The sequence below is a fragment of the Labeo rohita genome, chromosome 23 (assembly GCF_022985175.1).
Source record: "Labeo rohita strain BAU-BD-2019 chromosome 23, IGBB_LRoh.1.0, whole genome shotgun sequence".
NCBI lineage: Eukaryota > Metazoa > Chordata > Actinopteri > Cypriniformes > Cyprinidae > Labeo > Labeo rohita.
In genome coordinates this window covers 15448168-15461925 of record NC_066891.1, presented here as the reverse complement: position 1 = coordinate 15461925, position 13758 = coordinate 15448168, and the positions used below count along the sequence as shown (strand labels likewise).

The 13758-nt window shown below is 35.3% G+C and overlaps 1 protein-coding gene across 1 annotated transcript in view; it reads right to left on the bottom strand.

Moving 5' to 3' along the window:
- Nucleotides 1-471: 471 nt before the first annotated feature.
- The window catches only part of syt6a (synaptotagmin VIa), a 61254-nt gene continuing 47967 nt past the window's right edge, over nt 472-13758 (bottom strand). The window contains exons 4-7 of the mRNA XM_051096804.1: nt 10027-10147; nt 6480-6651; nt 3748-3898; nt 472-1894 (exon numbers count right to left, since the gene is read on the bottom strand). Of these exons, the coding sequence (XP_050952761.1) occupies nt 1823-1894; nt 3748-3898; nt 6480-6651; nt 10027-10147 (516 nt within the window). The 3' untranslated portion in view covers nt 472-1822. The remainder of the gene's footprint in view (nt 1895-3747; nt 3899-6479; nt 6652-10026; nt 10148-13758) is intronic.

Sequence of the window (13758 nt, the reverse complement as noted above, 5' to 3'; positions counted from 1 at the left end):
CAGCGTAAAGTCATTGCTCCGGTATCTGCTGTGCCCACCATCTGTGACAATGAACTTCCTGCATAGTAGGTTGTCTCTATCAATGGTCATATCTTGTGCATTTGTACGTGTTTTGAATTTGTCCAGAAGTTCTGAACTAATGTCATTTCTGTGCATTCACGTCATTCGCTTCCAGCATATGCAGTGTTTTATTTTTATATAAGAATGACGTAAGAAACTTTTAACTACAGGAATCATAATTTAGTATTTAGCAGGGGTTTGCCTGAGCGTCTTTGTTATATTTAAATTTCATGAATGAATTAACCATGTAAAACAAAAAGATTAAAACCACAAGGATAAACAAATAAAATATTGCGGGCAATAAAACTTCAGAATTTTTTTAAATCATTTTGACTTTAAAAATTCTAAAAGTAATATTAATTTGATCACTCTGTTTAGCTTTGTTAAGCATTACATATTCTAAAAAATATTTTTGGGCAACATGGCTTTACAGTTTTTTTTTTTTGTTTTTTTTTAATTCACAAAAACTGAGCAGTTGACAGTTATATATTAAACTGTTTGGATATACAGACATTTAATTCACATAGTTTCAAATATCCCTTCTTTTCTACACATAATTATAAAAAGCAAATAAAAATATTAATCTGAAGACAAATGTTCGTTACTTTCTTATCATTTTATGCTGTAATGTTAACCCTGCTCTTTTATACAGTACATAATATGAATATATTTGATAAATTGTTTACTCAAGACATTTTCCCAGACAATATGTCAAAAAACCGAAAACTTTGACAGTCCAATTTAACTCACAATGAAATTACATGTCAAAAAATGAATGAAATGTCAACATTAGATTGAAACAGCAGGAACTGAATTGCTATTAAAAGCAGTGCTACGAAGATACAGAACCGCTTCTGTACCTCTTTAAATGCTGTTATAACAAAGTGAATAAAACCCACAGAAATCAAATCAGACCTCTATGAATATTTCAGCACTCTAACCTTAAATGCCCACTTTTGTACTCCAGGTCTTGCCGATGAATATTAATGTAATCACATAAATCTATTCAGCTACATGTGAAGTGTTTTTGTGTGTGAACAGGAACTTCTTTACATGTAAACTGTCTTTGTTTTGGCAAAAGATTCATGGATAGGAAAAAATTGTTGTGCTCTGATAAATTTAGACTCTTTTTACACATAACATTTATACAACATCTATAAATTGATAAATATTTAAATATTTTTCATAAAACGTATACCTTCACACAGGTTTCATACAAGGATTTGACAGAGAAAACATTTTGTTTTTAGTATTCAGCACATGACAAATCCATTTCACTGACATTGTTCTGTCCCTCAATATTTCATATATCATCCTCTCTGACTTCATTCTTAGGACTTCCAGTAGATGATCCTACTTTCAAAGTCTTAAGATCTGAACAGAGCCATCTACAAAGAGCCTTGCAGTATGGAAAATTCTGTTTGCATGTAGTCCGCTTGCAGAACGCGTCGGATTTCAAATGCTTCAGGAAAATTCATTTTGGAAAGAAACATCTCCTTTGACGATACCAAGCTATTCTAGGAACACAACGTTGGCTTTGTAGAGTATTCTAGGTATAGAGGTTTGAACAACACTCCCAAGAATTGACTGAGGATCGTACTTGAACATGAGGAACATCAGGGCAAAGACAGCAGGATCTTAGATCAGTGTTTGGGAACCATCTAAAACAACCCATAGGAGAAAATGGAAATAACAGGGCTCTCGTTTTCATTTGAGTGACAAACGGAGGATGCCAAGCCTGTAGTTTTACATATGGCTCTAATCAAGGGCTGGCAGGAGGTTTGGGAGAGGGACAGGACCCCTGACTGTCAAAACTGGCCGTTCTAGCTTTCCACTGTAAGAGAAGACATATGGAAAAACCCATCAATGAGAGCATTATAGCAAATATTCGGAGCAAATATTGCTCAGAAGAGTGGATTTTACACAGGGGTTGCATGAAATTGATTATCTGAAGTTATGAGAACATACTCATTATCTTTTAGCTATTTGGTTGTATATAAAAAAAATTATTTTCTCAATTATATTGAGAGTAAACCAAGCAAATCCAATCACATCTAATCGTGTTCCACTCAAACAAACTGCATACATGAGGCTAATCTGATTTTTCTCTTGTTTTTATGTGATTATTTGCATTTATAATACAGTTGTACCAAAGCAAACTTGTCTTTGCTGAATAGCGAATTGTGACTCTGGACCGCAAAACCAGTCTTCGCATGAGCGTATTTGTAGCAATAGCCAAAAATACATTTTATGGGTCAAAATTATCAATTTAAGATAAAATATCTTCATGGAATGTGAACTTTACTTAATATACTAATATAATTTTCTACTGTAAATATATCACAACTTAATTTTTGATTAGTAATATGGATTGCTAAGAACTTAATTAGAACCACTATAAAGGCGATTTTCTCAATATTTAGTTTTTTTTTTTTGTACCCTCAGATTCCAGAATTTCAAATAGTTGTATCACAAGCCATACATCAATGGAAAGCTTATTTATTTAGCCTTCCGTTGATGTATAAATCTCAATTTTAAAAAAATTGACCCTTAGGACTGGTTTTGTGGTCCAGGATCACAATTTTGTCAAATACTAGCAGAAAAATTGTCTGAAACACTAGTCAGGGTTGCCAGGTCTATGTGACAAAACTAGCTCATTGACTAATCAAAAAGGGCCCTAAAATAGTTCAGTCCCAAATATAAAAATTCAAATATGCTAATCCCATACTAAAAATACATATTTTACAGTTACTGTCATGTGCTGTATGCAATTTGAAAGTTAAACTTAAAAATGACTATACAGTGGTAATTATAAACACAGTCTGTTTCCATAAAGGTCCCTACCATTGTCTCTTTCAGTATATTTATCATTGGTGGAAAATGAAATACAAGAATTTCAGTCAAATACAATTTATGCAATATGTCAAACCTCTAACTCACGACAAAGAAGATCAGTTCTTCTGGAAAACCCCAGACTTGGCAACCCTGACACTAATTTATTCAGTATAAAAACGGACAATGTCAGCATTGTTTGACTTAATTAGAAAGAACACTACTTTCAATAGTCAATAAAACAGTGTGGATAACAAACTTGTACTGAAAACACAATTCTAATCTATTTTAATTACAAAAAACAGTGATTTGCAGTTTGTAAAAGTCTTTGTTTATTAGGGTTACTTAATTAAATGTTTAGGTTAAAGGCCACACCCCCATCAATGCTATTTTTATTTAATTAATTTGAATGAACTGACGTACGTTTGTTCAAAACAAAGGCAAAATTTACTAAAACTGCATATTATTATTTTTAACAGATCAAAAACATAATTAAACTAAACAAGGAGACCAAAATGTGCTAACCTGACATTTGCATAGGACCAAATACATTTTTTCCCCCTTCATAATTAACTTTTGACTACAGGTCAGATAGAGGACAGAATTTCAGTGTGTGAATTAAAATCAGCACTGACATATTCGACTCATGCATTATTCATAAAGCACAGTACATGTGTGAGGATGTGACTAGAGGGATCTGAATGTTTACAAAGAAAGATCGGTGACTGGTCAGAAATGAAGTCTGGAAACGCAATTTGCATATTAGTTCTTAGTTCTATATAAACACTAATTCCGAGGGTTATTATATCTACCCCTCACATTTGTGTTTACATTTGCTGAAGGGAGGTTACTTACCTCTTTTTCTGATTTCTTAGGTTCCAGCAGGGGGTGCCAGTGTGCAATTGGCTTACGGGGGTACGCGAGCATTTCATTCCAGTGGTCTCTACCTAAACCTTCAGCGCCACAGCCCAAACGGCATACACCAATTATTTCATTGTGTCCCACTCTGAAAGAAAGAATAATTTGTTACAGAATTATCTATACATTGGTACATCCAATTAATGTAAAGGAGTAGCTGATAAAAACAGAACAGCTGATTAAAACATTACAATAATCCACAAGTAATGCAAGTTTTGTAATAAACAGATCCATCATTAATACATTTTAACTGCTCTATCGATAATAGTCCTCTATTCATAATATTGCTTTTGTCCAGTGCAAATGTTGTCTTGCCTGAATCAGAAGATAAACATGCACAGATCAAGCAGTGTTTACAAGTAAAAACAGTCCAAACCAGTTCTAAACAAATAAATTGGTGCATTTTGACGTTACAGGACAATACTCATAGGAAGAAACATTATTATAGGTTATGAACTCATTTTTTTGGCCAGAAGCAATGGTTTAATGATGGATTTGTTTCTTAACAACACAGATTTTCATAAATCTTGATTGATGGTCTGGACTGGACAGGATGGATTACTTTTGGATTATTGTGATGTTTTTTTTTTTTCTTCAGCTGTTTGGACTCTCATTTTGATGGCACCCAATCACTGCAGAAGATCCATTGGTGAGCAAGTGATGTAATGCTAAAATTCTCCAAATCTGTTCTGATGAAGAAACACACATTTTTCAGTAAGGCCTGAGGGTGAGTAAATTTTCTGCATGAAAGCCTTTTGTTAAAAAACAATGATATGAGTTTGTCTGCCAGTGCAACTAACCTCTTTTGCACAATGGTATCTGTGTAAAAATATGTGCATATTCAGAAAGAGTAGATGATGTGCCACAGGATAAAGAAATCAACATACATTTGCCTCAGTGGTGCTGAACTTTACGTGAGTCCTTTTGTGAACCCACGGGAGAGAATTGTGAAATAGCAGTTTCTGGCATTTAATAGTGTGTGTTCTTTTCTCAGACACTCTTAGTACCACAAACAGACTATCTGAGACTTGATAATGCTGGGTAAAATATATGTACCTGGTTCTTTGCTTGGTCACCTGCCTATAGAGAGGTGAGAGATAAATGCTCTGACACCTGACCTTTTCCTTTTCCTACTTAAGCACATGAACCATGTGATTATTCTGGTGTCTATTGTTCTTGCTATTCTAATATATCCTGTACAGATTGTTATTTGTAATTTAGTTCAGCTTAATTGGCATGACAAGTGAAGAATAGTACTGGTAAAGCATTTTTAGGTTAAGTAGACTCTAAAAAATGCTGGGTTAACCCTTTAACTGTCACCGTCCCCTCTTTGGGATGCCTAAGTTTACTTCACCATATTACAAATCCTAATCTAATCATGACAAACTATATATCATTGGGAAGGTCTAAGACTCCTAAATAGATATTTTACCACTCTTTTGTGTTACCAATTATGTAGGAAAAGTAATACATTAATTTATGACAAAAGTGCACCTCAAAAATCTACATCATAACAAGAGTTCTGACCTTTGTCACAAAAATATTTCTTTGTTTCTTTTTTCCCTATTATGCAATAGAAATCTTAAGAAATGATATATCAACTGAAAACTTAAAATCTCTAAATTCATCCTTTGAAACCCATTTTAAAATCAGACACTGCATTAACAGAAAAATTGTACATAAAAATTATTTTACAAAATATTTTCATTCATGAATTATAAAAATTTAACTTTGAACAGTGCATTTTCATGTCAATGTTCAAGATAGGGGGTGACAGTTAAAGGGTTAAATACAACCTAGCACTGGGTAAAATTTGGACAAACCCAGCGACTGGGTTGTTTTGACCCTTCGGTTGGGTTAAATGTTTAACCCAACCTTCTGGGTAGTTTTATTTACCTCAACTAATGTTTAAAAATTACTATATGGCCGGCTTAAAATAAACCCAAATGGTTCAACGCAATGCATTAAGAGGCGGGGGGTGAAAACTTTTGAATTTGAATATACTTCTGGGAAACATGTAAGTATCTTCTGTAGCTTCTGAACGGCAGTAGCAAATGGAGAAAAAGAAAATATTTAGGCAAAATTAGAAAAATGTACACATCGTTCAAAAGTTTTCACCCCTGGCTCTTAATGCATCAGTCCCTAAATTGTCCTCAGTGTGAAACGATCTCAGAATCATACAGTCATTGTTGGGAAGGGTTCAAATACACAAAAATGCTGAAAAACAAAGAATTTGTAGGACCTGAAGGATTTTTCTGCAGGCAGTTTAACTGTTCAGGACAAAAAGTTGACTTGTGAACAACAATCACTTAAAAAAAAAAAAAAAGTTGTGGATCACTTAGATAACAACATAGAATTAAGAATCAAGTGTATGTAAACTTTTAAACAGTGGCATTTTATAAATTCAACTATAAATTCAAATATCTTATTCAGGTCAGTACTAAATAAAAATGTCATTTTTATATAATGTAAACATGTATTTTGTATGATCCCTCTTATTTTAGTAAAATAATTAACATTTTGCAGATTCTGCAAGGTGTATGTAATATAATCACATATTTGCAAAATGGGAGTAAGTAAATGATGACAGAAGTTTCATTTTTGGCTAAACTGTCCCTTTAAATTTCAATATAAAAATGTGAAATAGTTGTTTGTGTTACAGTACGTACAGGTCATAGTCCATGACCGAGATGTGCAAGCTGACTTGGTCCATGCTCTCGGGAGGGATGTCAAAAATAATGGCCTCATTATAAGTGGGATTCAGAGTGTTTTTCTTTGTTGTGGTCTTCTTCTTTTTCAGTCGTCTTCCATCACAAATGAGGGAGACTTTCACATAGGGATCTGCTTAAAGAGAACACTGTTATCAGTTCGGCTCATATAACTGTTATTAATTTCACATTTGCAGTTTGAGCTTTTATTTTTTAATCTTTAAGCATATTGTAGTAAGCACTAGTTTCAATTAATGAATCCTCTAACAATAGCCTGAAGCTGATGAGAGTATCAGATGAGAAGATTAGAAACGAGTACTGGATAGCTTCATTGAGCCATCTTAATATTCAGTGTGAATGGAAGGCCGTTGAGGTTTAGGGCTTTAATTGAATGACTTGAGCGGTGATTCTGACAGAGCTGCATACTGATTTCCAACTCTTTCCATCACTGCACAATTTGTCTGATCTATTATGCCTGTACATTAGTAAGCCATAAACTACTTCCAGCTTAGGCACAACAAATCAGATGAGAAGTACTTGTTCTGACAGCAAATTTGCTTGAGGCATTTCTTAATACATATTATCCACTTCATGTGAATTCAATTTTACTGCAAATGAAAAACGTTTACTCTTCAGCGGATAAAAGTAAAAATGTCTTGTGTGAGACACACTGTATCATTATAAGGAAACACCATGATAGTGTGAGTAATTCATGTTATTGGAGCTTTAAAATCGTTCCCTGCATCATATTTGGAGCGCTTCTTTAGGCTTTCTGGTTTAATTTGCTTAGTGGTGCCGCTTATTTACCTTTGGGAAATTTTGTTTATATTGACAGAGTGAACAGAAGCCAATTTGGAACATGAAACAATGATTAGAACATGCGGGAAATGGGCATTAACAATATATGGGAAATGAGGTTTCCAGAAATCGTAAAACCAAATGGAGCAATTATAATGGAGAGTGGTGCCACTTTTTACTTCTGTTGTCCTCTTGGCAAGGAGAAATGAGACAGAGGTAAAACTAATACACATAATTGTATTTCAGAATGTGTCAAGAGATTAGAATCATTGAGGAAAGCATGAATGATTTATATTTCACATCAAAATATGAACATGAATGAAAAAATATTAGCCTTTGACTAAACCAGACAAGACAAGGTTTGATATTTAGAATATTTTGAATATATGTTTCTTTAAATTTATAGAACTCACTATCATTTTGGAAAGAATGCTTTGTTAAAGAGGACACTGGATGCAAAAATGCATGGTGTTTGCATATAAATGTGTCAACACACCCACCCTACAACAATATAAATCCATTTACTCCTTTCTTTTAATAGGCAAAAAACCTGAACAGTCTCAATTATCAAGCCGTTTTTTTTTTTTAAGCAATATTACATCTTACTGCCTAGGCCTGCCCACAACCACTGACGTGCTGTCCCGTATTAGCATATTTCCGTCCTCAGCCAACATGATCTCATGGCAATTTGTACATATTTTACGAGGTGGCTAATTCGTACAAATGGGTACGACCTCACTCATACAAATTTGTATGATTTTTGCTTAAGCGTACGTATTTTACAAGTTCCCTGATTCGTACGAATGACATACCCCACCTCAAAACCTACCTGTCACTGGGGTCTAGACAAATCGTGCAAAATAGTACGAGCAGAGTTGGGGAAAGTTACTTTTAAAAGTAATGCATTACAATATCCAGGGTTCGTACAGATACTGTAAAACGAAATTCCAGGACTTTGAAGGACTTTTCAAGCACTATTATTTTGTTTTTATAGCTGTACTGTCTTAATTGATGTTTTCCAAAATCCTGAACTGAATCAAATGATTCGGGAACCCCCACCGAAGTCCCAATATAAATCAAATGATTCACATTTCAAGCCTCTAGGTTTCCGATCTAAAGCAAAAGATTCACAAACCTGCTCTAAGGTTCCAATCTAAATCAAATGATCACTCTGAAGTCCCGATCTGAATAATGATTCACAAACCATCATTTCAGACCAGGACTCAGAGCTCCGGATCACGAATCATCTGACTTAGAACGGAATTTTGCATATTCTTCAAATTGCGTATCGCAAATCATTTGATTTGAATCATTCAGTTTGTGAAATGATCACAAACCCGTTCCGATCTAAATCAAATGATTCATGATATGCACTCTGAAGTCCCGATCTAAAACAAATGATTTATGATTCGTGATCTGATTGGAGCACTTCAAAACAGTGAATCATTTTGTGACGCATTGATTTAATTAATGTGGACTTTCGACAAGCTTCGTTTTTCGTATATCACTATACATGCTTTTTAAAATCATTACAAGCGTTATTGAAATTCGATAATGAATGGCTCTTTACATTTTAACCTGGCTTTTGACAGTGAATTGCTTAAAATGAAATCACAAGTTTGAATCAGTGTTACTTTTTGTCATCTCGGCTGGGCTTGCTTATTTATTTTTAGTAACAGAAAACCCAAAAGTTAATTTTTTTGGCAACTGTAAAGTTCCTTTCACACCAAAAGGGAAATTAATAAGTCTCAGGCTAAAGGAAGTGCCTCTGGTCTGCACCTCACTTCCAATTTCTCTCAACACTTATTTGAAAAAGTAACCCAGATACTTTCTTGTAAATTGAAAAGTAATGCGTTACTTTACTAGTTACTTGAAAAAAAGTAATCTGATTACGTAACTCGCATTACTTGCGCGTTACCCCAACACTGTGTACGAGGAAAGTCATACGAATTCATACGAATTAGCCACCTCATAAAATCTGTACGAATTGGCCGTGAGATAGCGTTGCCTCAGCCAGTTGTACACTGTCCGCCATTTTCTCTGCACTCAAGCAGCTGTAGCAACACATCTTGTAAGCAAAACAGGTGTTTTGTAGTTGGATGTAAAGGTGAACATAAGCCCGGTTTCACACCGCAAGCGTAAGTGGTGCATGAAAACGTCACAAATAACGCTTCCAGTGTGAATACTCTCACGAGTCTGTAGCTGCAATGACTATGAAGTTACGATGTTCGCAAAGCTGACGCAAACCTCAAGCTACGATAGGCATACGATTTTTCATTTTTTCCTGAGATTAGAGCCACTGAGGATGCATTAGTTTTGTTTTTGATGGTAACTCATCACCAAACACACAGAAGAGGGGATCGGGGTAAGCAGAGCTCATTAACATTTAAAGAGGCATGGACCAAATGTCGATGTGAACAGAGCTGGTAAAGGTAAAAAGTTGAGGAATTTTAACCAAAGTATGTTGCAGACATTTCATGAAAACCCTAAAGAATCATACCAACTTGTGGAAAATGGGCATCCGATGTCCCCTTTAAACAAATAATTTACCCAGTTACCCCTTTTTTGTGTATATATGATGCCCCCTTTCCAAATGTATGATTACATGACAAAAATGATTGAAAGAGTGCTTTTTCCCCCACTCTCCTCTGCTTCTAATCTCATGTCTGTATTTTGATGTTCAAAGGCAGTGAAGCTGGTGAAATACTACCTGAATATCCTGTAATGTCCATTGCCTTGAGGTTCCTGCATTTGATGACAGTTAGTGTTAATCTGCCTGCCGTAGGTAGATAGCAGAGTGAGAACATGATCTCCCCAAGATCCACGCTCTCCTGTCACACAGACACACACAAATCAATGCAGCATGATGTATTGGCACATTTTGTTATAAAGGTCACCTTTTCGATTTCACAGCACCAGATAATAGAGATAAAAACAGTAATTGTGCAATAATGTACCAGAGACAGAAACTATTAGAGCGGACACTGTTCCACCAACACCACTCGCGGTCAAGATCAGAGCACAGAAACCATTTCCGACACATCATGATTATGAGATAAAAGTGGTAATTAGACGTCATAGTCATGACATAAAAAGTAGAAGATATGAGAAAAATGACAATGAAAAGACAAAATTATGAGATTAAAAAGTCATTATGACATAATTTAGACTTTTTACCTCATAATTACAATGTTTTATGTCCTCATTATGATTTACCAAAGCATGATTTTTATGCTGTATACATGGATTTCTATAAAAACCAAGTTATGGCTACTTATCATATTAGGGGAGTTTGTGAATTTCGTTTGTGGAGGAATCGTTGCATCTGTATTAACAGTATACCAGTAATTATTTGGTTTTGTATCTACGCAGTGCCTGAACAGAGAAACATACTGACATCAATAGAATGTCGGTCACTTTGTCATCGTATTTATGATAAAAGCTAGTTAGCACTGTAAAAAGTTATTTATTAGTATTTGAGGATGCAGTTTGGCATTTTGACTGTAAAGGTTGGGTTTAATAAGCCTGTGACTCAATATTGAAGTCTAAGGGTGTCCTGTTTGGAAGATACAGCCACGGCGACCAATTAGTTGTTGCGACTGTCCAAGCCACGCTGCTCTCCTGGACATCACTCCAGCAAACTGTTAATTAAACGTCAACACTCCTAAACACTTAAGCCTTCCCACCGGGGCACTAGGTCCATCATTTTCCTCTCAGTTGATCCAAGCGGGTTTCTTTTAGATGTATCTAGATGAAACAAACATTTCCAAAAAACCAACTTCAAGAGGTGTAACACACAGTGGCATTTTTATACTTCGTGACCACCCACTTTGCCTCAAAGTTAAGCATGCAATGCAAAGGCAACGTATGCTATCTGACGGTGCTGGAGTTAGTGTGTTGGCGTCATCCTCTCAGCGGTATTAAGACTGGTGTAAATATTAATCACTTTAAATGAGCTCAGTAAGCCTCACTCTGATGGACATATCCCATGACTCCCCTACTTGTGGCTTAATGTCTCTCTAGCTCTCTAAGGTGATTATTTGCAGGTTGTGCTTCAGTATCGTATAGGGACTTTTTAAAGTACTGTAGATTGATGGATGGGTAAATGCTAGCTGAAAAGCAAAAAATATCTCAGGAAAGTGTTTGTAAAGCAAGTAAACTTTAAGTAAATAAATTACTTGATATTACTGAACATTACCAGCATATGCCGGTTAGGTATGTTTTGAAGCATGGCTGCTGGTTTAAGCTGGTTTCTAGCTGGTCCGAAGCAACTAGCTCCTGCTCAGGACCACCTTAGGACCAGCACATGACCAGCTTAAACCAGCTCAAACCAGCAGCCATGCTTCAACATACCTAACCAGCACATGCTGGATTTTTCAACAGGGATGACATTGGATAAAACGTTTGTTATTAAAACAAAACAAAACATTAACATCAAATTTCCAAAAGAGTAATGATGTGAGGTCAGAGTGAATATTACTAAATTTACTCTTACTCTGACCAGAACTAAATTCCCTCAAGCTTTGCTCTAATTTAGTCCTTGAGCTCATTAAGTGACTAAATGAGTTAGTAAATGTCCTTCTGTTCCAAGTCCATCTGGAAATGTGTTTTGGAATGCTGTTCGCTGTCTGCTGTTCACCCCCAAATTTGACAACAACAAAACCCTGACACCACTGTGGTAGGCCTATGGAACCGAACTGTGACTTTGTAAACCGTTAAACCCATAATATATATGCATTTATTTCTATTCTCTTTTGAATGCCACTAAATATAAACAATTTGAACTGTTTTGTTGAACTGTAGTTTCACGGGGTTCGTACAGAGCTTTTCATCACTCAAGTGCAACACCGTATCACGTGAGCTACCGAGCAAACCTGCTGAATTAGAAAACTCACACATATGAAGCTGTGATTTTGACGGTAACATTCAAAAGTATCAGTTTTTAAACTGCACAGGATGTTAAAATTGTTTTGAAGCCATAATATAATATTCTGCAAGTAACTGTGTAAAAATTAGGGTTTTATTAATCAAAACTCTGTGTAAATCATACTTTGTGTGCAAAGGAATAAAAGTTGTTGGAGTTTTACTGCCTCTAGTGTTCACTTCAACTGGAAACTACAGTGATTCGTACATATACTGTAGGTACGTTTTTTTAGTTTTGCAGAAATGTATATAGAGGCACGTTTTTCCAATGAGCCAAGGCTGATCTTGTTTTAACCACGTAAAGACGTCAATACAACATTTTTCAAATATAATTTTTTTTTTTTTTTTTTTTTTTTTTTTTTTACAGAAACCTTTTGTATGGCTTCAGAGTGCTTGAATATAGCACATGAATCGTATGGATCCCTTTTATGATAATTTTATGGTTCTTGTAATTTTTTGAGTTTGAGAGTCGCTTGTTTCTAACTCTGTTATATGGAAAAGAGCAGCATTAACATCCTCCTTAACATTTACTTTTGTGTTCAAAAGAAAAAGTGTATAACGCAGGTCTGAGTGGTGCTTTGAGTTCCAGAGTCAAATCTCCTGCTAAGTGCAATAGAATGTGTGCTTTTGTTTGAGGGGCAGCCGGCCTCCTGCCATGAAAGCAATAACCACAGCTTTATTGAATCACTCCTCTGAGAACAGCTGTAAATCTAGAAATAAGACTCATCGAAGAGCAGTTGAAGTTCATCTAGCTTGCCATTATGGAGTGATCAGCTAACCCCAGATGACCTCAGGATCTATTTTGGAGGTTAACTTAAGCATTTAATATTGTGACTGTGATTGGCAGCACTTCTTATTAGTGCCCGTTACGAAAATTAGGCAATTATTTTGTCCACACATATACAATCAGCATGTGTCAGTCATCTTCATGTGTCAGTTAATACCTTGTCTGTGTGTTAATGAGGGTAGGATAGAGCTCATTAATTTGGCAGTCTTAACATCAGCAGAGAACGTGTTGAATATTGTGACTGCATTTGAACAGACCATGTCAATAATGCAACAATCTAATTCACATATCTTAGCTGGCATCTAATGGCCTTGTTATTTAGAGTCAATGGATTTTTTAATCTACACAAAACACAAACTGTCTGAGCAGTGCAATTTCAGGATCCTTCCTTCTCTCGCCAACCAAAATTAAACTATTTGTGCAGAATGCTGCAGATGATATCAGGGCCAGTATTTATCAGGCTTGATATACCTGGTTTATGCTATTTTGTGATAAGGTGGGGTCCAAAAGTCTAAGACCACAAAGAAGGAAGTCTTATTTCTTTTTACTGAAAAAGAAATATTCATCGCTCAAAATTTGAAGTAATATTAGCTGTAGTTATACCACTGTCAGTACTTATCTTTCCAAGGTTTGGGGTCGGTAGGATTTTTAGTTAAGTTTCTTTTGCTCACCGGTTGATTAAAAATACAGTTAAAACTTTGAAGTTTGTGAATTTATTAATGTTATGGCAAA